The sequence below is a fragment of the Siphateles boraxobius genome, unplaced genomic scaffold (genome assembly GCF_051911475.1).
Source record: "Siphateles boraxobius isolate OS27281-9 unplaced genomic scaffold, OSU_SipBor_1 12, whole genome shotgun sequence".
In the NCBI taxonomy this organism is placed as follows: domain Eukaryota; kingdom Metazoa; phylum Chordata; class Actinopteri; order Cypriniformes; family Leuciscidae; genus Siphateles; species Siphateles boraxobius.
The window spans coordinates 5672663-5696806 of record NW_027508722.1 but is presented as its reverse complement, the minus strand read 5'-3'; the positions used below and the strand labels follow the sequence as shown (position 1 = coordinate 5696806).

General features: G+C 41.9%; 2 protein-coding genes across 7 annotated transcripts in view; both read left to right on the top strand.

Annotated features, from left to right (window-relative positions):
* Positions 1-4155, top strand: part of adamtsl4 (ADAMTS-like 4) — a 73503-nt gene extending 69348 nt beyond the window's left edge. The window contains exons 17-18 of one of the 5 annotated variants that reach the window (XR_013195724.1): positions 159-2217; positions 3648-4155. Coding sequence is in view for 1 of the 5 variants with exons in the window: in XM_077207068.1 (XP_077063183.1) it covers positions 159-289 (131 nt within the window). In the remaining 4 variants the exon portion in view is untranslated. Of the gene's footprint in view, positions 1-158 lie in introns of all 5 variants that reach the window. The other 4 variants (XR_013195723.1, XR_013195722.1, XR_013195721.1 and 1 more) reach the window with 4 other exon arrangements.
* A 3319-nt stretch (positions 4156-7474) lies between these two features.
* celf3b (cugbp, Elav-like family member 3b) overlaps positions 7475-24144 on the top strand; it is a 54147-nt gene continuing 37477 nt past the window's right edge. Inside the window, exons 1-3 of one of the 2 annotated variants that reach the window (XM_077207095.1) lie at positions 7475-7768; positions 8665-8934; positions 13860-13942. In XM_077207095.1, the coding sequence (XP_077063210.1) occupies positions 8790-8934; positions 13860-13942 (228 nt within the window). In that variant the 5' untranslated portion in view covers positions 7475-7768; positions 8665-8789. The remainder of the gene's footprint in view (positions 7769-8664; positions 8935-13859; positions 13943-24144) is intronic. The other variant, XM_077207099.1, reaches the window with a different exon arrangement.

Genomic DNA, 24144 nt, shown 5'->3' with positions numbered 1-24144 from the left:
CAGTATTAATTGGATCTTTTTCTTTCTTTGCCTTTAAATTTTAGGATGGGGGTCCCTCGTATGAGGATGATCATATTAGGGGGTCCATGGCATCTAACAAATTGAAAAGCCCTGGTTTAGATTATAATCCCTCTCTCTTCCTATCTCTCTCTTTGTAGATGAGAACTGTAAAGACAGACGACATAACTGTGTAATGGTGGTCCAGGCTCGACTCTGCGTCTACTCCTATTACAAGACCGCCTGCTGTGCGTCCTGTACCCAGAGTGCTCAGCGGGCCAAAAGACATTAACCCTAGACAAGTCACAGAGATGTCAGGTTCAGAGATTCACTACGAGCCAACCAGAGCCAAAACTCAGCCAATCAGTATAGTTCTATCACCGGAGACAGCCAATCAGAGGCCAGACACATTCAAATGGAATTCCACCTCGAACTGAGCTGAGATCAGGATCACTTTAAAGTGAAAGGTTTAAAATGTTACCACATATGGGCTCAAATGATTGACAGTAGCTCTTTCCCTATTGTTGAAGAGTCAGCGGCAGTGCTAGGGCTGTTTAGTACACTATACTGTCAAATACTTAACCATTCCTTAAATGTTGTTTAAACAAGTGCACTGATGTCACAAGTCCTCGTTATGGACATATATATGAAGATATTGTTAAGTGAGAACAATTCTAGAAGTTGCTTTTGTGCTTTTGTCACACATGAAGTGTTTCATAGCTATTTCTTTTAATTGTAAGTCAATCAGAATGTCTGGAATCAGAATCACTAGTATTTGAACTAGTATTCCGTCTCATTTAGCCGGTTTATGAGGCGACAAGAGTTGTGTGACCAAACTATGACAAAACACACAGATAAAACATCAGTTACACACATAATGTGCATCCTTCACTCCTCATTAAGGTTTTTGTAAGAAAGTGAAAAGGAGAGGAAGAATGCAACCATTTATTTTCATGTGAATGCACATGATCGCATACTGTAATTATTGCCTAAAAATTACATAAGCAGCAATAGATTATTATGCAAGCATCAATTCTCCCCTCTGGCTTTGTCTCAGTCCCCTAAATTGTAAGATAGCAGAACGGAATTGATTGCAGTGTGAACAGAAATCTACGATGAATCTAGTCCACTTACATCATTTCTGGGATATAAATAGAAGATGAGCGGTATTTGATTTAGTCTTCATTCTTTAGGTCGGATTTGTCTGAATGTATATCAGTCGTTCAGTGTTCCATGTTTTAGTGATTTTATTTTTGTATGTTTTTATTTTATTTTTATTTTTATTTTTTTATGTCTGGTTGTTTTTTTTCGGTTGCCCACAATATATATTACAATATGGCCATTATCATAATTATAAAGCACAAAGCATTTTTTTGTGCATTTCATTTTGTATAATATAAGGCACATGCAGGCAGAATCTATTTAGGACAGCATCGCTTGTGCGGTTTATTCATTGCATAAGTATTAAGTATGCAAATAGTATAGTCATTTAGCCAAAGGGATGTACAATGTAAGACCATTTCCCTGGGGTTAAAATACCCAAGGGTTTCTAGTATCAGAGATCAAATGTGAACTTTCTCTTACCAGCCCATAGCTATAACTACAAGGCTGATATAACCTCCCTGATTGCAAATAATCCCTCTAATTTAGTGTAAAAATATAGTGAGTGAGTGAGTGAGTGAGTGAGTGAGTCTGTGTGAGTGAGTGTGTGAGTGAGTGAGTGAGTGTGTGAGTGAGTGAGTGAGTGAGTGAGTGAGTGAGTGAGTGAGCAAGTCTGAGTGTGTGTGTGAGTGAGTAAGCAAGTCTGAGTGAGTGAGTGAGCAAGTCTGAGTGAGTGAGCGAGTCTGAGTGTGTGAGTGAGTGAGCAAGTCTGAGTGAGTGAGTGAGTGAGTGAGTGAGCGAGTCTGAGTGTGTGAGTGAGTGAGCAAGTCTGAGTTAGTGAGTGAGTGAGCGAGTCTGAGTGAGCGAGTGAGTGAGTGAGCGAGTCTGGGTGTGTGAGTGAGCGAGCGAGTCTGAGTGTGTGAGTGAATGAGTCTGAGTGTGTGAGTGAGTGAGCGAGTCTGAGTGTGTGAGTGAGTAAGCGAGTCTGAGTGAGTGAGTGAGCAAGTCTGAGTGAGTGAGCGAGTCTGAGTGTGTGAGTGAGTGAGCGAGTCTGAGTGTGTGAGTGATCGAGCGAGTCTGAGTGTGTGAGTGAGTGAGCGAGTCTGAGTGAGTGAGTGAGTGAGCGAGTCTGAGTGAGTGAGTGAGTGAGCAAGTCTGAGTGAGTGAGCGAGTCTGAGTGAGTGAGTGAGCGAGTCTGAGTGAGTGAGTGAGTGAGTGAGCGAGTCTGAGTGAGTGAGTGAGTGAGCAAGTCTGAGTGAGTGAGCGAGTCTGAGTGAGTGAGTGAGCAAGTCTGAGTGAGTGAGCGAGTCTGAGTGTGTGAGTGTGTGAGTGAGTGAGCAAGTCCGAGTGTGTGAGTGAGTGAGTGAGCGAGTCTGAGTGAGTGAGTGAGTGAGTGAGCGAGTCTGGGTGTGTGAGTGAGTGAGCGAGTCTGAGTGTGTGAGTGAGTGAGCAAGTGTGAGTGTGTGAGTGAACGAGCGAGTCTGAGTGTGTGAGTGAGTGAGCGAGTCTGAGTGTGTGAGTGAGCGAGCGAGTCTGAGTGTGTGAGTGAGCGAGCGAGTCTGAGTGAATGTGAATGAGTGAGTGAGTCTGAGTGAGTGAATGAGTGAGTCTGAGTGAGTGAGTGAGTCTGAGTGAGTGAGTGAGTCTGAGTGAGTGAGTGAGTGAGCGAGCGAGTCTGAGTGTGTGAGTGAGCGAGTCTGAGTGTGTGAGTGAGCGTGCGAGACTGAGTGAATGTGAATGAGTGAGTGAGTCTGAGTGAGTGAGTGAGTCTTAATGAGTGAGCGAGCGAGTGAGTGAGTGAGTGAGTGAGTGAGTGAGTGAGTGAGTGAGTGAGTGAGCGAGCGAGTCTGAGTGTGTGAGTGAGCGAGCGAGTCTGAGTGTGTGAGTGAGCGAGCGAGTCTGAGTGAATGTGAATGAGTGAGTGAGTCTGAGTGAGTGAATGAGTGAGTCTGAGTGAGTGAGTGAGTCTGAGTGAGTGACTGAGTCTGAGTGAGTGAGTGAGTGAGCGAGCGAGTCTGAGTGTGTGAGTGAGCGAGTCTGAGTGTGTGAGTGAGCGTGCGAGACTGAGTGAATGTGAATGAGTGAGTGAGTCTGAGTGAGTGAGTGAGTCTTAATGAGTGAGCGAGCGAGTGAGTGAGTGAGTGAGTGAGTGAGTGAGTGAGTGAGTGAGTGAGTGAGTGAGTGAGCGAGCGAGTCTGAGTGTGTGAGTGAGCGTGCGAGTCTGAGTGAATGTGAATGAGTGAGTGAGTCTGAGTGAGTGAATGAGTGAGTCTGAGTGAGTGAGTGAGTCTGAGTGAGTGAGTGAGTGAGTGAGTCTGAGTGAGTGAGTGAGTCTGAGTGAGTGAGTGAGTGAGCGAGCGAGTCTGAGTGTGTGAGTGAGCGAGTCTGAGTGTGTGAGTGAGCGAGCGAGACTGAGTGAATGTGAATGAGTGAGTGAGTCTGAGTGAGTGAGCGAGTCTTAATGAGTGAGCGAGCGAGTGAGTGAGTGAGTGAGTGAGTGAGTCTAAGTGAGTGAGCGAGTCTTAATGAGTGAGCGAGTGAGTGAGTAGGTTTAGGGGTAGAGTTTGTGTAAGGGGAGAGAATATACAGTTTGTACAGTATAAAAATCAGTGTGTCTATGGGAAAGTCCCCATAAAACATGGAAACCCAACGTGTGTGTGTGTGTGTGTGTGTGTGTGTGTGTGTGTGTGTGTGTGTGTGTGTGTGTGTGTGTGTGTGTGTGTGTGTGTGTGTGTGTGTGTGTGTGTGTGTGTGTGTGAGAGAGAGAGAGTTTATGTACATATTTTGTATGTATATTATCACATGCGTTTAGACTGGTAGCAGAGATTCTTTAGAAGAATAAAAATATGCTTTTATATACGAAACAGGAGACATAGTTATTTATCTATGATAAAAAACATATAATTTATTTTTTTTCTTAAATGGATCACTTACTGTCTTTGGAAATTCAAGATCAACTTGTCATTGTTATACATTAATGTTGCTTTGATATGGAATAAACAGTGTGTGCAGATTTTACCACAATTATTATTCATAATAAACAAACCTAAAACTGTAGGCCTACTACTGTCTTCTCATCAGTGCTGAAACTATGCCGATCTCATAAATATTTTTGATATTTTTAAGTTGCACAATAAGTAAAGTTACTCCTGAGGAAAAAGTCAAGCATAATTTCTTTGCTGATGACATGGTTTGATATTTTGATATAATGCACTGACAATCACACATCAAATACCTTTTGTGGTCACTTGTATGTGAACAAAAATATGAATAAAAAATTCAGATTAAATAATAGAGTACTATATGATGATATAATGTAAATCAATGCTGTTATGGAAAGTTATTACCTATAGAGCACATTAGACAAAAACCTTTTCTATAGTCACGTCTTTTAAAAAATGTTTACTGAATGGTTCATTGGGAACCAAAATGGTTCTTCATTGGCATCACTGCGGGAAACCCCTTTTGGAACTTTTATTTTATTAAAAGTGTGAAGAACATTTAAAAAAAATATATAAGGAACCTTTTTTTTCAATGGAAAGATTATATGCAGGTTCTAAATGGAAACATAGAACCCAGTTAAAGTCCCCCGTTGTGAAAATTAGGTTTATAATGTTGTTTATATGTCTGTGTGGTGTTTTTACCATCTGCAAATTCATCTCAACACTGCTGAGTATTTTCTGCTTAAAACTGCAGTGAACCAAAGACAGTCTCAAAAACACAGTTCGAAATCGCTGGTGTTTCTGACGTCACAAACTACCTTGTAACAAATCAGATCATCGTGTGATCGTCCACGAGTGGATCCCTGAGCTGGTGTGTGAGTGAGTGGAGGTGGGGCTTATTTGCATATTCATAGAACCGCGTATACTAAAGGGTGTAGAGTTACATTCAAGCTATTTTAAGGCATGAAAAAAATGTTTTTTCAAGGATTTGTTTTTTAAATATGTCATTTTGGTGATGAAATATGAGTTTTAAGGGATACAATTATTGACCAGGGGGACTTTAAGAACCTTTATACTCGACAGCAATGATCCAGTCTCACCAGCAGGGTGCAGTGTAGTGATGCCGCTCTCTGCTCATAGCTGTGAGCAACAACAACTTGGTGCTAATTATCAAATATTATCAAGGTAGATCTTTCCCAAGACCATCTAAATCACAGTCCTGTCTGAGATAATGTAGGCTTTATGCCCATACAGCATGTGTGAAGAGGAGGGGTCGGGGATCTGGATCTGGGGGCACTAGAGGCAGATGGTGACCTTTTCACAGTAAATCACTCTGAAACCTGTCTCATCCCACCAGGCACATTTAGGTCACGGGGCTCCAAGCGAGGCTCAAGGGTTAAAATGTCCTGTTTCTGCAGCAAAAGCAATGTGAAAAACTAGTTGATAATACATTGTTTGATTTGTTATTAATAATATTAAGAACAAACAATTCATCCACCTTAAAGGGATAGTTCACCCAAAAAATTAAAATGATCCCATGATTTACTCAAGGTGTATGACTTTCTTCTTTCAGCTAAACACAATCTGAGTAATACATTTTTCCCTCTCTTCCAAGTTTTATAATGGGAGTGAATAGTAAATGAGATTTTGAAGCCCAAAAAAAGCACATCCATCTATCATAAAAGTAATCCATACGGCTCCAAGGGGTTAATAAAGGCCTTCTGAAGCGACTTGCAGTATTGATACTGAGTAAAGATTTTACTCTATTAAAAGTCCAAGTATCTAGCAAAAAATATACTTGAGTGAAAGTAAAAGGTAAAATTTTAAATTGGACTTAAGTATTAAAAAACTAGAAGTAATTTATCAAAAAATAAAATGACAGTGGCGTTTCTTGTTTGTGCATTTTGAATAATTTTCTCTATGCAAATTTTATTGATTGCTGAGGAAGGAATGTAAATACATTTGTATGTATATAGAACAACAATTAAAAAGCAGCACATTGGAACACAAAAACACTTTAGTTAAACTGTGAGATCTGATGCAGAGGATATGCATGTATTCCAGACAGAATACAGAATGTGTGTTGCGTTAACAACCCCTAAATCTACCTCCGAAAGACTGACAAGCTAAATTGTTTAAAATGGATTAATGACGACTCGACTAGCGAAATGCTTATGACAAGTGATATGAATAGAATTAACACATAGGCCTACAATATTGACTTCTAAAGCCACCACTTTTTTAAATTTCTATCCATCGGCTCTGTCTGGAAAAATAATAAATTGTCTTTTTACAAGGAGCATTTTGTGTGTGTTTTTTTCTCTACAAATATTGATATGCGATGTAATTACGTTATTCAGGATATCATGATCTCTAGCCGTGGTGCTGAAGGCTTAATACAATTGTAAAGATTTTTTTTGTTTTTTACAATGGTTTCAAACGCTAATCGTCCATTTAGATAGTCTGGACTGTTTTATAAATCCTCATCTTCTAACATTAAATTCCAATATGATTGGCTTTATACATTAGTTAATGGCGCGTGACGTTCCAGGAATGACAGCAGTTGTAAAGCGCGCGCACGAAGCCTTCAGCACCACGGCCAGAGCTCAAGGCTAGAACAATAGGAGGTTCAGGGACTGTCAACCAATAGCATGATCTCATCAAAACAGAAGCTAATGTTTACACCAAAACCAGTGCAAGATTTTCCGTGCTTGGGTTTTCCCTAAAAGTAGGAAATCACCATGAAATCAAAATTGATGATTCTGCCTATTGCAGTGATTATTATGATTTATCCGTGCACATCATTATTATTTTTTAAATCCATGTGCCCTCTTAATCTTTAATCAAAGTAACTTCTCTCTGATGATGGCATGAGGGCCGGGAAACCATAGTCACTCACATCAGATTAACCAATAGCAAACCACAACCTTCCAATCAATTCCCGATTTACAAAATCAAGTCCGTCCTAAATTTTTTCTTGTTCAAGAAGCCATTTCACTCGAATATAGGCTACTTCACAACAGGGAAGAAAAAGACTATAGTAACTTATGTTTCATGCAGACTTGGAGATCTGTAAAGTAGGCTAGTCATTCATAGTGTGGGCTACTAAATGTGCTAAAATGCTAACTCGTTTCCAGGTGTTGGCCTACAAAAATATGTCATCCCTGCACCACTCCAGGCAAGAGGTCGGGGAGCTAAAATTGCAGTTTTGTCAAGCACACTAAAATTGCTATATAATTGAGAAGGAACGGCTGTTTATGTGAGTCTTTGTCTTAAACAATATTTTTTTCAAATTATATTGTTTGAAATGGTATCCTCTGGTTTGTTTGTTTTTGCTAAAAGAAAGTGTAAGTTGCAGACGATCCCTGCCTGCTTCATCACGAGCTTGTCAACAGCTCGTGAGAGGGAGACACCGGCGTGTGACGTCACATCTTAATTAGAGATGTGGAAAAACACATAGTAAACCGCGCAGATGAGATACGGGGAACAACAGATGTGCTTTGGATGAACCTTTCAATTGTATTATTTTTCAGCTTACACGATATATATGCATATAATAGGCATAATAATAGGCACATTATAGAAGAGATACTGACCGAAACTGTGATTTACAAATGAAATAGTGTGTGAGTGACAGCGAGCGTGAGCAACAGTCACGCGCGGACCTCTGGAGATACAGAACGACAAGCGCGGGGATTTACTGAGGTTTTGTTAATAAACCATTTTAGGTGAGCTGTTTTTAGTTTTTATCAGTGTGTGTGTGTGAGAGAGAGAGAGAGAGAGAGAGTGTGTGTGTGCGTTTTCTTTTTGTGTAAACGGACTGTTACCGGTTAACGGTGACGGACAAAGAGCTTCACAGCCCCCGCTGCCTAAACAAAGGATGCGCTCGTGCACACTATATCTGTATAGTGCTGTCTGTGGAAATTAAAGAGCAGGTGATCTGCCATCATTCTGTGAATGTTTTATTAAATACGTTAAGATTCCATAATTGTTTCTGAATAATCACTGTATTGACAAGCGAAAGAGCTGTCGTTATTGTTCAGCATTTAGAACAACATTTAGTTTCATGATTTGTTCTTTTTTATTAATTTATTTATGAAATACTCGGTTGAATACAGGTATAGGCTAATAAACAACAGCTATAGTAATGAATGAAGATGCGCTGCCTGGCAACCTAAAATTGGCATTATCAAATATATTATTTAAAATGACTGAATCAACCTTGCTACATTAGGTCACACCGATGAAGCCATTTTAAATGATCATATTTGTGGGGTATTAACCATTTATCTTTTACAATCAGTATTGGTAACTCTTAACAATAAGGTTGTAGGCATATATGTTAACAATTAGTTACAATGGTAAACATGATCTAACAATAAACCCTACAGCATTTATTATTGTTGGTTAATGTTCATTTTAGGCATATCCAAAAACAGAGAACAACAGTGTATTCATATATTTTGATAACAAGTATTATTTTTGTACGCTCATAATACCAAAAGCATTTACATATAACACCTTATTTTAAAGCATTACTCTGACATAATGAAGCCAAAGTGATACTTAAAGTGAGGATCCATTCATCCATTCATTGTGTTTTGATCACACCCCGCCTCCACAGGCACCATCCACACCTCCATATCTCTCTCTCTCTCTCTCTCTCTCTCTCTGTCGCTCACTCTCTGCACATTCATCTCGCGTCCTGACCCAGGCAGTGCCTCTGACTTTCTCCGCATCATCGACCCAATGAAGGAGCCCGACGCCATCAAACTCTTCATCGGGCAAATCCCACGCAATCTGGAGGAGAAGGACCTGAAGCCCATCTTTGAGCAGTTCGGCAAGATCTACGAGCTGACTGTGATCAAGGACAAGTACACGGGCATGCACAAAGGTAAGGAGACGGGCACGAGTTTCAGGCTTCAGTGCTGTGTGGAACTAAACGTTCCCAGTCACGACTCACACGTGTAGAGTGTATTGAATTAAACAGTGTTATTTAACTCTCTCTTTACAGTAGTGTTCATGTGCATGCTCGTTTGACTCGAAATTTTCTGAAGTGTTTGTAATAACATCATCACCTGCAAACAAGGGGGCATGAGAGGGCAACAAACAGGACGTTTTCTTGAACAATATACATGTCTGTATATCAGTGGTTTGTCTGTGTTTTGTCATGGGCTGGTGTGAATGTATGGGCACAGGAGCAGCACGCGCCTGCAGGAGCTTCAAGCGTGACAGTGCACAGCACAGCATGAGTTCTGTATCACTTTAAGGAGTATATATACCAGGAAAGCTCTCTCACCATCTCTCTGTTGTCATCTTTATGAACCTGTTTTCTGTGCCTTGCGGTTGAATGTTAGGTTTCATCTCTGCTGATTAACTCTGTTCCGGGTGTTTGATTACACTCGGGTCTTCCAGGGTTGTATGAACCCATGTTTGGGGGCTTGACCGGGATTTAATCATGTGGATTTCTCAGTGGGTTAAGCCGCTGAGGTGATAAACAAAGAAACACCTTAAAGGAATAGTTCACCCAAACATGAAAAATGTGTCATCATTTACTCACCCTCAAACCTGCATAATTTATTTTTCTCCTTGGAACACAAAAGGTGATTTATTTTCTAATTAGTGCCAGTAAATCAACATTAGGACAAAAAGTGATAATCATGCATAACTCATGCACTAAAGTCCAAGTCCTGAAGTAATACGATGATTTAAGTAGTTAATTGAGATGATTTGCTTCTGCTGTAGCTCACATGTGGAGGCATTATATGTGTTGCAATAGGTTTGATGTTAGTGATATTTGGTCGCAAAGCACATTAAAGAAATAGTATTCAAATGACATTTGGTAATTTTTTCAATAATGTCTTTAAATAAATAGTTTATTCTTTCCTCATTTCATCATTCCAAACCTATGACGTTCCTTCTTCTGTGAAACATACAATAAGATATTCTGAAGAATATTGGTAACAAAACAGTTTTGGTGACCATTGTCTTCGAGTGACCAAAAAAAAAATCTCAACATATCTTCCTTTATGCACCAGTGAAGAGAAATATCATACAGGTATAAGTATGTTTTTCACACATCATATGACTTAAAGGGATAGTTCACCCAAAAATGTAAATTCTGTCAGTATTTACTCTCCCTCATGTTGTCCCGACCCCGTAAGACCTTCGTTCATCTTCGGATCACAAATTAAGATATTTTTGATGAAATCTGAGAGCTGGATCACTCCTCCATAGGCTTCTAAGGGATTGAACTTGCAGGCCCCGAAAAGTTATTAAAAACATCGTTAAAATAGTCCAAGTGACTACAGTGGCTCAATCATAAGTTTATCAAACGACGAGAATACTTTTTGTGTGCAAAAAAACCCTAAAATAACGACTTTATTTCAACTATTCATTTCCTTCTCTGTGGGCCAGTTCACTAGTGTAACAGCGTATCCCTTTAACATGAAATGTAGCGCACAAGTCAAATGAACTACTGAGGCCGCATTTACAAAACATTTTATCTTACCACTAAGAGATCTCCTCAATGCCAGTAAAATATCTTAGTTAAGAGTTTTCTCTTAAAACATATTCACAAAGCTGCTGAGACCAACTTTTAATAGAGAACTAAAGTCTAAACTAAGGAATAGAGAGAAGTCTTGAGCTAAGAGAAAGGCCGGGGTTGACCCTGTTGCTATGGATGACGTCAACACGCTTACTAACTATGCACACAGTGATTGGCTGATGGGGGAGGAGTCTCTGTCAGTGATATAAATATTGTAGAATGAGGTATCTTGTTGCCATATTCAAATTAAGATTTTGAAATAAATATGTTGCCATATTCAAATAAAGGTTTTAAAATGTAGGCTAAGTGTCACTTATTAAACTATATGTTCAGCTAATTGTCAGCCTCTAACATGTCTGCATCTCAAGAGATTGCAGAATCCAAGCAACAAATTATGTTTTATAGTTCGAGAGGAGCAGATTCAAACGGTCTATCTAACCAGCTCGAGAGGAGGTATACACAGCTGAGAGCCGACTCACCTAGTTACCTCAACAGTTTTCTGCATCCCTCCGCCACCCCGTTCCTCACTTTCGGCTGGGGATACGGGGGGAACTCTGGGTTCTCGATCCCCTTGGACAGCTTCTGACAAATTCTCTTATTATATATGTTTAATCTATCCGATCAAATGTACGTGTGAACTCGTGAAAACAACCAGAGGTAATCAGACATTATTATTTATTTCTTAAAGATTTATTTTTGCCATTTTATCGTAGATTAAAATTTTAAAATATTTATTGCATTTAAGAAGAAAAGGCTCAGCACCCAAGGCTCTATTGCTGTTGCCTCACTGGTGTACTGTGTCTTTGGGCGGATTGCCAGCAACAGCCATTAGGATTGTTTGTGATTTGGTCTTAGTGACTTAGGAGCCCTCTTGACTCCTAACGTTTCACAGATTTAGGAGCTAGTTTTTGCGCTATAATGCTTTGTGAAATACTATTAGAGGAAAAATATAGGAGTCCTAAAATTAGTGACTGACACGCCCATTATTTTTAAGAGTTTCTCCTAAATCGATGTTAAGAACTACTTTTAGCCTAAAGATGTTTTGTGAATATGGCTCCTGATATGTTCCTTGTTTAGCATTTTGGAGCTTAAAGTCCCCATTCAATTTCATTATATGAAAGCTGAGCTGAGGTTTTCTTTAGAAATTCTACTTTTGTGTTTAATGGAAAATGCAAAGTCAGCCCAAACATAATGAGGCATATATGACTATATATATATATATATATATATATATATATATATATTAGGGTTGTAACGATATTCACACCGAACCGGAAAACCGCGATACACCGACTATGCGTATCACGGTACTCTCATGGCGCACCGAACGCGTCCCACCCAGCCCTAACCCATAGTTGAGGTTGACCTCACTTTACCTTGTTATGTCACAAAACAAATTTTTCCTTCTTGACATTTGATTAAATAGTAGCCTAATTAGGGGTGTAATGGTACACGTGACAAACAGCATTGTAGCTACCACTACCCACCATTACCATTAACCACCAATATTCTCAATAGGCTCCGCGTTTTGTTTTTTTGCTATAAGTAACAGTGTCATTTTTCGAATTACGTCAATTTTATCACGAAATCCAAACAATGCCGGTTTGACGCTCTTTAATGTGGCGTCATCAATGTGACTGATCACTATGACGCCTCAGTTTATACAGCAGCGCACGCGGAGCGCGATCATCTCAGTAAATGAATGAAGACCTGAAGATATGTTGAAAGATACAGTAACTACTGAAACGTATTATATCTCGTGTAATCACGCAATCAGTGTTTAAAGGCGGAAAGACATCAGTATTATATCTTGTAAACAATGTCACATTTACCTAAGGCAAGTCATTCAGTGTCCACAGCTTGTTAGTCAGCTAGAGAAATGAACTCTTTCGCTAAGCACCATATTAGCCTACCTATTCTTTATATTTTACTTAACCTGTTAGTGATGTCTTGATTATTTAGTATGTTTAAAATATCTGTCATGAAAATTATTATATTTCAACAACGTTGAAAAACATAATTTTACAATTACATTTAGAAGTTAATGCTAAGTTTGTTATTTGAGTTTTGATTATTATATCTAAAAATAAATAGCAACTGAATTTAGGCTAATAGTTTGGGCTCTGTTGTTAACCTTTAATATTACAGTACTCTGCAAGTAAGGGCTCACTATATAGATAGAAGATATTTTAGATCTGCTGTACAGCAGAAACAAACTTTTGTTGCATTATTTCCCTTTTATCTCTGTAAAGCTGCTTTGAAACAATCTGTATTGTAAAAAGCGCTTTATAAATAAAGGTGACATGACTTGACTTGACTATATAGACCTTACAGCATTAGCAGAGATACTTTTTTCATCCTTAATAAACTTTTAATCATAACTGAACTGAATTAATTTAAAGACAGAGACACAATTTGTTCATTAAACCACTTTTTAATAAAAAAAAAAGCAATTTTATTTTTAGTTTTCTCCCCCCTACTGTACCGAACCATGACGTCAAAACCGAGGTACGTACCGAACCCTCAGTTTTGTACCGTTACATTTAGTTTAAGATGAAGTATTACAATTAAATTAAAAACAAACGTTTAATAAAAAGAGAAAAATTACTCATCAAAAAACATCACATGTCCTCGCAGAGACGAGTATTTCGGATACTGTGTAATGTAGGGTTCACTCGAATACTCACACACACGGTTCTCTAGAGGTGTTTGTTGCGCCGCTCATGTTTGCATGAGCTTATAAACTCTAGTATTCTACTCTATAGCCTACGTCAAGTTTTCAATCAGAGAAATGGAGGCATAAGCTGCTGCTACCTGCTTTCTTTGTAGCTGTGTGTGTGTGTGTGTGTGTGTGTGTGTGTGTGTGTGTGTGTGTGTGTGTGTGTGTGTGTGTGTGTGTGTGTGTGTGTGTGTGTGTGTGTGTGTGTGTGTGTGGTAAGCTATCCCAGAAGGCTCACTGGGAAAATGTAATGAGTGTGAAATTACATTTCTGTCACTCCTCATGTGTAATGATGCTGAATATTTATGATTCTATAAAAAGTACAGAATGAAATAAAAAGTTGATTCGAAACTGAATTTCAATTTAAAATGAAAGTCATTGCTTATAATATATTAATATAATTAAAAATATATTAATATGATTGATAAGAACAACAACAATAATAGTAATAATAATTTAGCATGAATGAAAATGATTTTTATTTATATTTATTAAAAGAACATTGCAAATATAAACTGTCAAGAAATAGTAACAGTCTGTCTTTATGTTTTAGGATGTGCCTTTCTGACGTATTGTGCACGGGAGTCAGCCGTTAAAGCACAAAGTGCACTTCATGAACAGAAAACCCTGCCAGGGGTAAGTCCTTTCTCTCTCTCTCTCTCTGTGTGTGTGTGTGTGTGTGTGTGTGTGTGTGTGTGTGTGTGTGTGTGTGTGTGTGTGTGTGTGTGTGTGTGTGTGTGTGTGTGTGTGTGTGTGTGTGTGTGTGTGTGTGTGTGTGTGTGTGTGTGTGTGTGTGTGTGTGTGTGTGTGTGTGTGTAGAGGGCATGGCAGGGGTCTTGCAGTGTTTTATCCCCTTTCATGTTCTGCCATCTCTGAGTATGTGTGTGTGTCTTGGACACACAGCAAGACTCGTCTCATCTCAGAGAGTGTGTATGTGTGCCATCTGGATTATGACGAGCTGCATGTAGCCATGGAGATTATTTGGATTATTCTCCACACCTTTTCAAGCTGCAGACTCTCAGAAATATAGCATTAAAATGTAAACATGGTGCAGAGCAGAGCCTGAGGGTGGCTGTTCGTCACAGAACGGGATTGGAGAGTAATCACAATGGGGTGCAAATGCAGTAATTAATCCTATTACCAGCGTGACACTAGGCTGACCTTTCGCTGAAGATCACTCCGACAACTATCCCGCTCTCCGCCCCCTTCTACTGTCAGTCCTTCCCTCTGACAGGCTTTGTATGGATAGTTACATACTTTCTTTACTACATAAAGATAGATAGTTACTACAGTTCTAGTCATTTCTCAAACTCTCTCCCTGTCTCCCTATTGTTTTTTAGTTTTTTTCCTTTTGAATTTGCATGTTTTTGTCTTCATCTCGGTCCTATTATGCACGCCAACTCAAAATACATGTGATATTAAATAATATATGTGATATTGGTCCTATAGTCTATCAGATTTTATATTGGAATATAGGTTATCTCTGCAGTATTGATGGCTGGGAGACAGATGGCCCTTTCTGTGCATCACTGAAGCACAAACACTGCTTTAATTTCAGGAGAGAAAGAAAAGACAATGGTCAATAACTGAGGGCAGCCTAAGACAGACGTTATACAACTTGCATCTTTTCCTTTCATCCTTGCTTTTTCCTGTCCCTCCCCTTTGTCTCTGTCTCTTCATTCCCCTTTATCTTCTGTGCAAATGTTGAAGCATCATATTAGAGAGGAGTGTGTTTGTGTTCATGTGTGTGTCGTGGCCTCTCTCTCCTCTGGGAAGTGCTATTATGAGTCATTCACTTTGTAATGCTTCTGTGGTGTAACTCAGAGAATGTGTGTGTGTGTGTGTGTGTGTGTGTGTGTGTGTGTGTGTGTGTGTGTGTGTGTGTGTGCGTGCGTGCGTGCGTGCGTGCGTGCGTGCGTGCGTGCGTGCGTGCGTGCGTGTGTGCGTGCGTGTGTGTGTGTGTGTGTGTGTGTGTGTGTGTGTGCGTGTGTGTGTTTGTAGGGGTTTTCTGCACAACAGGACATTTGCGGTGTGTTTAATAGTTCACTTTGGTCAGCAGACTGATGATAACAATCTCTCTGGTGGCAGTTCTGGGTGTATATACATCACTGGTACATTACATGCTCTGTGTGTAGGTTTTAAGAGTAAAGGCCAATTCAAATAACAATATCTATAAAGATAACTATAGCGTCAACAATAACTATGACGATGACTAAATGAATGTCCACACCAATGGACAATTACTATAACAATGACTATACCAATAACTATAACAATAACTGTAATTTTAGCTATAAGCCTAATGATAACTATTGTACCATCCACACCAACAGATGATAACTATTATTATACCTTAAAGATAACTATGGCGATAACTATATTAGTGTCCACAGCAACAAACGAAAACGCTATGTTTATTATAAGCATGCACTGCCACTTACAATGTTCGATCTCTTTAAAGTTGAATGGATTCTGATTGGCTGTCAATGTTTTTTATCATTCATCAGCTTGAAAAATTGTCCTGATATCATTCCTCAGTGCCGTTATCATTATAGTTGTGGAGTGGACTTCGCTGTTCTCATAGAATTAGAGTGATAATAAACTTATGTATGTATTCATTTACTATTTAACTAACTTTTAAACTTTTGATTTAAAAACGCTTATAAATGATAATAAATTATGTTTTTTGAAAATGTAAAATTGCAGAAAGTTCCCTTTCTAGGGAGCTCAACACAGTGGTGTTGACGCAGTGGGCACCTATCCAGGCCTGACCGGTTGTGACTATCACACAGGACATATGTTTTACTTGCTCAGTATATTATAGTGCTTTTATATATATATTGGAGTTTTAATTGGTGTACATGTTGTCTTAGCCATTTATTTCCTCTTATCTTACTTTGTGTGTGTATGTCTTTAAATGATCTTGGGTGTATAAATGATAGGATGTGGACAGCATAAAGGAGCCAGCATGTCAAACAAACGGGTTCGCTAACCCAACAACCAAATGGCGATCACCAAACAGCTGGATTGAAGAGTTACTTTTAAAGACTTAACTTTCCACCAAACCACATATCTCTTGGATTATCACTACAGTTGGATTGCATATACACCGATGGACACTTACACATTGGGACTGGCAATGCTCTAGGGTGTTTTCTTATAGACTGTTTTATGGTGTGGTGAAAATGGACTCTACTTTTAATAACTTAAGGCGAGACACGGCAGGCAAAAACATTGTTTTTTTTTTCACTGGTCAATTTTGAGATTTTGGGATATTTGTCTTCAATAACATGTCTTCTTTCAGACTTGTGGTGAAAAAAAGATTTCTCATAAATTTAACAAAAGTTGTCGTTATAAATCATCCCTCTGCTCCCGATCGCGATCTGCACCTTGTCATCACACACACCTTTAGAAAGCTCTCTCTCTCCTGAACAAGACTGCCGGATCCAAATATGGTCATTTCCTTTTTATCAGCAACCAATCGCGAAAGTAAAAGGGGGGATTTTACTCTAAATGCGCAATCTCATTGGCTGATGCTAAATCTTTAAAGCCTGTTTTCTCAAAATGTCTTTTCTCTCATACTCCAAGTCCGAAATCTCCAGTTCAGTAGCACCTATATACACCAAATTGTCCAGTCTTGTACCTAGTTATGTTATGAAGACATTTACAGAGGGATTTGTAAATATATTATTCCTAGCCTGATTTATATAACATTTTATTCCCCAAAACATGGCGAAAATCATTTTTTTAAGGCTATTGGCAGTATATTCTGATTTACAGGATAACAAAAGTAGATATCCATAAATCCCTCTGTATTTTTTTCCCCATCTAATATGTGAACACAATGAAAAAATAATTTTGAACCTGGCTTTGTCCAATACTCAGATTTCGTTTTTTTTAAAATATATGCAAAATATAAAATTTAATTAGACAATGCCTCATTTGCATATTTAAACATTAAATTACAGAAAACTTGTAATACATTTTTTTCTCATCTTAATGTAGGTAATCAACTGGCAAAGTTTCATGGTGATATCTGATAGTTAAAAAAAATACCCATTTCACCTGTAGTGTCTCGCTTAAGTTATTCTAGTATTATTGTTTTGTTTTAAGTTCATTTTGTTCAATATAAATACATTTAATTTATTCTTTCTATATCTGTTGTTATGTTTAATTTTGTTATTACTTGATTCTCTCTCAAAGGTTAGAATCCAGCATCTGCAAGGAGCACGTTTGACTCTTGAGGGAGTTGGATGCACTCAATGCATTTGCAGCAGGAATATCTGTTTTTTGCTTGATTCTCTTAGAGCTGGGGTAGGCAGGTTCAGTCATTGAGAGCCGCTTGGACTGAAGCTAAACTCTGGACCAGACTCGTCTAGACTGAACCGAATTTGCTGGACTGAATTTGCCTGCCCCTGTAGAGCGATGAGAATCAAGTGTTTTCACCGAATGAGTTCGGCTCTTAGGCTCGCTGTGGGAAGCTCCACCTATGCTTGACTCTCTCTTGAGAGATGAGAGCCAAGCATCTGCACTTGGCAGTTCGAGTCTCGTGGCTGCCAAGGCAACAATATGAGATCGATACGGTGGATTGTAGGAGGAACTGGGGGAGGAGTCTGACAAGAGTACTCTCTTTTTTGGAGTTCTCCTGATTGCTTTGCAAACTTTTACAACACAAATGGAGATTTATTAAACCCATTGCTCTCATGTTGGCTTACGAGGCCTGCTCTGTGGCCACTTCCAACCTGGCTCAGAGCGTATTATGTGGCGTTTCTAGTTCTGAGGAGCTAGATTTGCACCCGGTTGAAGAGTTGCTTGTGAGCTACCTCTCCCATGGCACTGCATCCTCTTTGAAGGCTCCCTCCTTGCCTATGGGAATGGAGCTAGAGCGTTCGGCTCTTAAGTGCGTGGTGTGGAATAAATCTGTGGATTCAAGTGCAGAGTAAGAAGGATTTAATTAAGACAAAAACATAAAATAAACAAAAGAAAACTACAACGTACAAACTTAATCCAGAACAAACAAGGCAAGGCAGGAACAGAACTCAACACGACGAATATACGTAACAAATACAACGAACGAGCACAGGACAGCAAACACAGGAAGACTAAATAGGGAGGCAAACAAAGGAAGGTAACGAGACAGACAGGTGGAGCAATTAAACCAATAATCAGATAACAAGGGGGAGGGATTAAACAATGACAAGAGCACATGGCTCAAAATAACAAAACACCCATGTGCATAACAAGACAGGACAGACATGTGACATAACCCCCTCCCTACGGAGCGGCTACCAGACGGTCCATCCGACCCGGGCGGGACAGAAGGGACAGGCCAGGGGGGAAACAGGAGAGACAGACCAGGGCAAAACACACAACACAAGAGTTCAGGAGGGAGGTGGAATGGTGGAGGATCAGGGGGAGGGATGGGGGGCCAGGTCCATGAAAGGGAACAGAAACAGGGGGTGATGGTTTAGCCGGGGGCCAGGGCGAAGCAGACAGTCCATCGGCCGGCCAGGGCAAAGCAGACAGTCCATCGGGCAGCCAGGGCGAAGCAGACAGTCCATCGGGCAGCCAGGGCGAAGCAGACAGTCCATCGGGCGGCCAGGGCGAAGCAGACAGTCCATCGGGCGGCCAGGGCGAAGCAGACGACCCCTCGGGCGGCCAGGGCGAAACAGACGACCCCTCGGGCGGCCAGGGCGAAGCAGACGACCCCTCGGGCGGCCAGGGCGAAGGTGAAGACCCCTCGGGTGGCCAGGGCGGTGAAGACCCCTCGGGCGGCCAGGGCGGCGAAGACCCCTCGGGCGGCCAAGGCGGCGAAGACCCCTCGGGCGGCCAGGGCGGCGAAGACCCCTCGGGCGGCCAGGGCGGCGAAGACCCCTCGGGCGGCCAGGGCGGCGAAGACCCCTCGGGCGGCCAGGGCGGCGAAGACCCCTCGGGCGGCCAGGGCGGCGAAGACCCCTCGGGCGGCCAGGGCGGTGAAGACCCCTCGGGCGGCGAAGACCCCTCGGGCGGCCAGGGCGGTGAAGACCCCTCGGGCGGCCAAGGAATAGCAGACACCGGCTCAGGAACAGCAGACACCGGCTCAGGAACAGCAGACACCGGCTCAGGAACAGCAGACAACGGCTCAGGAACAGCAGACACCGGCTCAGGAACAGCCACAAGAACAGACACAAACACAGAAACAAACACTGGCTCTGGCGCTGGAACAGGCACCGGCTCTGGAACAAACATTGGCTCCAGCTCTGGAACAGGCACTGGCTCTGCCTCCGGCTCTGGAACAGCAGACACTGGCTCCGGCTCAGGAACAGACACTGGCTCCGGCCCTGGAACAGACACTGGCTCCGGCCCTGGAACAGGAGATACTGGCTCCGGCCCTGGAACAGGAGATACTGGCTCCGGCCCTGGAACAGCAAACACGGGCATGTCCAGGATCCGAGCCAGGCGCTCCAGGTAGTCCAGGTCCATGAAGGCAGACGGCACTGGCTCTGCCTCCGTCTCTGGAACGGGTACTGGCTCTGCCTCCGGCTCTGGAACGGGCACTGGCTCTGCCTCCGGCTCTGGAACGGGCACTGGCCCTGCCTCCGGCTCTGGAACGGGCACTGGCCCTGCCTCCGGCTCTGGAACGGGCACTGGCCCTGCCTCCGGCTCTGGAACGGGCACTGGCCCTGCCTCCGGCTCTGGAACGGGCATTGGCCCTGCCTCCGGCTCTGGAACGGGCATTGGCCCTGCCTCCGGCTCTGGAACAGCAGACACTGGCTCCGGCTCTGGAACGGGCATTGGCCCTGCCTCCGGCTCTGGAACGGGGATTGGCTCTGCCTCCGGCTCTGGAACGGGCATTGGCTCTGCCTCCGGCTCTGGAACAGCAGACACTGGCTCCGGCTCTGGAACAGCAGACACTGGCTCCGGCTCTGGAACAGCAGACACGGGCATGTCCAGGATCCGAGCCAGGCGCTCCAGATAGTCCAGGTCCATGAAGGCAGACGGAACGTGAACAGTCTCTTACTGGGCAGACGGAACGTGAACAGTCTCTTACTGGGCAGACGGAACGTGAACAGTCTCTGACTGGGCAGACGTGACTTGAACAATCTCTCGCAGGGCAGACGTGACGTGAAACGTCTCTCGCTGGGCAGACATGACGTGAACAGTCTCTCGCTGGGCAGACGTGACGTGAACAGTCTCCGAATGGACAGGAGCAGGTCTCCTCCTCCTCCTCCTCCGTCCCTTCTGACGGATATGCGCAGACTTGGGGCTGGCTAAAACCATCGACGGAGTAGCAACACTGGACGGATCCAGTGATGATGATTTTCTTCCCGAAGAGACTAGTGGAGAAGACTCTGCTGCCCTCCTCTCCTCATTCCTTTGAGCGCACAGGGAGAAATATTTTTAAAGAGAATTCCCATTCTCCGTTTCTGCAGGACAAAGTTCGCTCCGCTGAATCCACATAATGGCTCGTTCGTTCTGTCACGGTGCGTGGTGTGGAATAAATCTGTGGATTCAAGTGCAGAGTAAGAAGGATTTAATTAAGACAAAAACATAAAATAAACAAAAGAAAACTACAACGTACAAACTTAATCCAGAACAAACAAGGCAAGGCAGGAACAGAACTCAACACGACGAATACACGTAACAAATACAACGAACGAGCACAGGACATTAAACACAGGAAGACTAAATAGGGAGGCAAAGAAAGGAGGGTAACGAGACAGACAGGTGGAGCAATTAAACCAATAATCAGATAACAAGGGGGAGGGATTAAACAATGACAAGAGCACATGGCTCAAAATAACAAAACACCCAGGTGCATAACAAGACAGGACAGACATGTGACATCACTGTGATGAAGGAGCTCCACTCTCGCTTGTCTCTTTTCTTGAGAGATGAGAGTGAAATGTCTGCACCTCATGGTTTAGGCCCTGTGCTGATGAGGCAGTGTGGCGGCTTCAATCGAGGGATTGCACAGGGGCATCTCGGCTCATGGCAAGGCATATGTGGTGGTGGGTCAGGCCAGTGGGGCTCTGCACACCATGGACGCTTATACAGCTCTGTTGTCCTCTGCAGCTCTGAGAGTAAAGCAGATTTGTGAGTGTGCTTGCTTCTCAAGGAGAACCCCTTCACTTTTTACTCTGCTGAGAGACATCCATTTAGCAAGGTTGGTCGCGGTGAGTTGATGCGACCCCCTCACTTTCGGTTGCTCTCCCTGCATATTCTTGAAGTGTTAGCAGTAAACTGCTAAGGCAGCAGCTTAATGAAGGAGTAGTTGTGGTGAGATGATGCGACCCCTTAATTTTTGGTTGCTCTCCCTCTATTTCTGGAGTTTTATTAGTAAACTGCTGAGGAAGAAGGTTACTAAATTAGTGGTTGCAGTGAAATGATGTGACCCCTTCCCTCTTTAGCTGTGAAACAACCACTTTTCAGAAGGAGTGGTCATTGTGAGATGATGCGACCCCTTTTACTGGAGGCATTAAGCAGTTGGCTCTGTAAGCTGTGCATATATGTCAGCTTCAGCATGCTCTTCATAATGTAGGGGTGCTGAGAGTAATAAAAAAGGCACGTTGGTACACTTATATCTCAGTAAAAAAGGTTTTGAGTATCTTTATTCTTTCCGTGGATACAGAGCAGACGAATGCAGGGTTATGCTCCCTTATGTTATGGATGTTTTCTGTAACGAGTTGGCAGGGGTTCTACAAGTAATAGAGTGAGCTCTCTAGATTTTGTACTCCGGATTCCTCTGCTGTTTAGTCTATGAATAAGCATATTACTGGGACATAGCTGTGACTCTGTTGGTGGATTGCCTTAGACAGCTCTGCTCCTGAGCTATAGGCAGGGGCCTGTCCTCCTCTCTGGACTTGGTAACCTGTATCTAATTCTGGGCTTGGCCGTAGAGTTGTTATACCTAGCTCACTATGATTGTACACAGTTCACAGCCTAGTTGTAGCAGGTAGCTGTAGCAGTAGTTGGTATTATGTTCCCATAGCATCAACACCATGATGAAATGTTGAGTTCCCTCGAACGGGAATGACTTAGGGTTCCCTAAGAAGGGAACGAGATGCTGTGTTGCATTGCCCTTTCTTGGGCATGCCTGTGCATAACGTCTAATGCAGGTGGCCTTTAATATGCCCAGGCGCTCCATACTATTGCCGTCAGCCAATCAAGATCGGCGTGTACTACATGTGTTTCAGACACCGGTCACGCCTGGATGCGTTCCCTCAGCATCAATACCATGACACAGCGTCTTGTTTCCTTCTCAGGGAAATGGGGTTACATATGTAACCCTAAGCCATATTCTGTGATGGGAAGGTTTATGGGTAGGGTTAGGGTTTGGGGAAGAATATACAGTTTGTACAGTTTAAAAATCATTATGTCTATGGAAAATCCCCATAAAACATGAAAACCCAACATGTGTACAGGATTGGCTATACTTGTGTGGGCCAAATGTCCTAATTTATATGGTAAAATATTATGACAACCGACTAGTTAGGACATTTTTCTGAGGGTTATAAGGCTTAGTCTTTATACATGTTTTTGCACATGTTTTTTTGCAACTAACGGTTGGGTTAGGACATAGAAGATATTATAAATCTAATTTAAAATCAATGGAAGTCTATGCAATGTCCTCACTTGATGTATTGAAACAAACGTGTGTGTGTGTGTGTGTGTGTGTGTGTGTGTGTGTGTGTGTGTGTGTCTGTGGTGGAGCATGTTTATGTTTTTATGAAGGCATATATCACTTGCTAATTAGACTTTGGGTGTGTGTGTAGTGGTAAGGACATAAATCACAAACACATTAGACTAAATGTAATTAGTGGCCATTAAACACACATACAGACACACACACACACACACACACACACACACACACACACACACACACACACACACACACACACACACACACACACACACACACACACACACACACACACACACACACACACACACATTGGGTTTCCATGTTTTATAGGGATTTACATAGACATAATGCTTTTTATACTGTACATTTTCCCCTACCCATAAACCTAGAAACCCATCACAGAAAACGTTTTACATTTTAAATCTCTTAGGATGATTTATAAGCTGTTTTCCTCATGTAGACCAAGTATGTCCCTACAAAGACAAGGATTTAGAATATTCCCATCATTGTGGGGACATTTTTGTAGGACATACCCGAACCACACACACACGCACTGCTTATAGAAAACAACTTTTATGCACTATTAAATCCTCAAATTAGTTATATTCTTGGCTGATACTTTCTTCCTGAAGTGAATAAGGCGGTGTCTCTTCGATTGGAGAGATGAGGAGACTCATATCACTGCTCGCAGTGACTGTGCTGGGACATATACAGTCTGATAATGGACTGTAATGGATTGTGGGTAGCGAGGGGGTGGGGCAGAGGCTGTGCTATAACTGTACACAGAAACAGTGACATGAATTAAAAGGCAGCAGCTGCTGGCAGCTAATGTAGAGTCCAGAGCAAAGCCAAGAGGATTTCTAGAGGTCAAAAAGGAGTCATGCAGCTGAGTTTGGGATGGGTTGTGTAGTGAATTCTGATTGAGCAATGAGTTATTTAGTAAAGTGCTGTTATACAATCTAGAGCTTGGTATAAAAAGGCAGATAACTAGCTGTCAGTTTAGTCTGTTAGGTTTGTGTTGTTAATTCTTTAAAAAGCGTGAGAAAAGTTGAACATATTTAGGACTAATCATGTTCCCTGATTAGACGTCTGCACAGTCTTTAAACTGAAGCCCAAACCCGAACCCGAAATCCATCGCTGTTGAGATGTACTACCTATATTCTTGCTACCATCAGCCAAGACAGCTTTGTAAGACCTAGGCTACACTGCA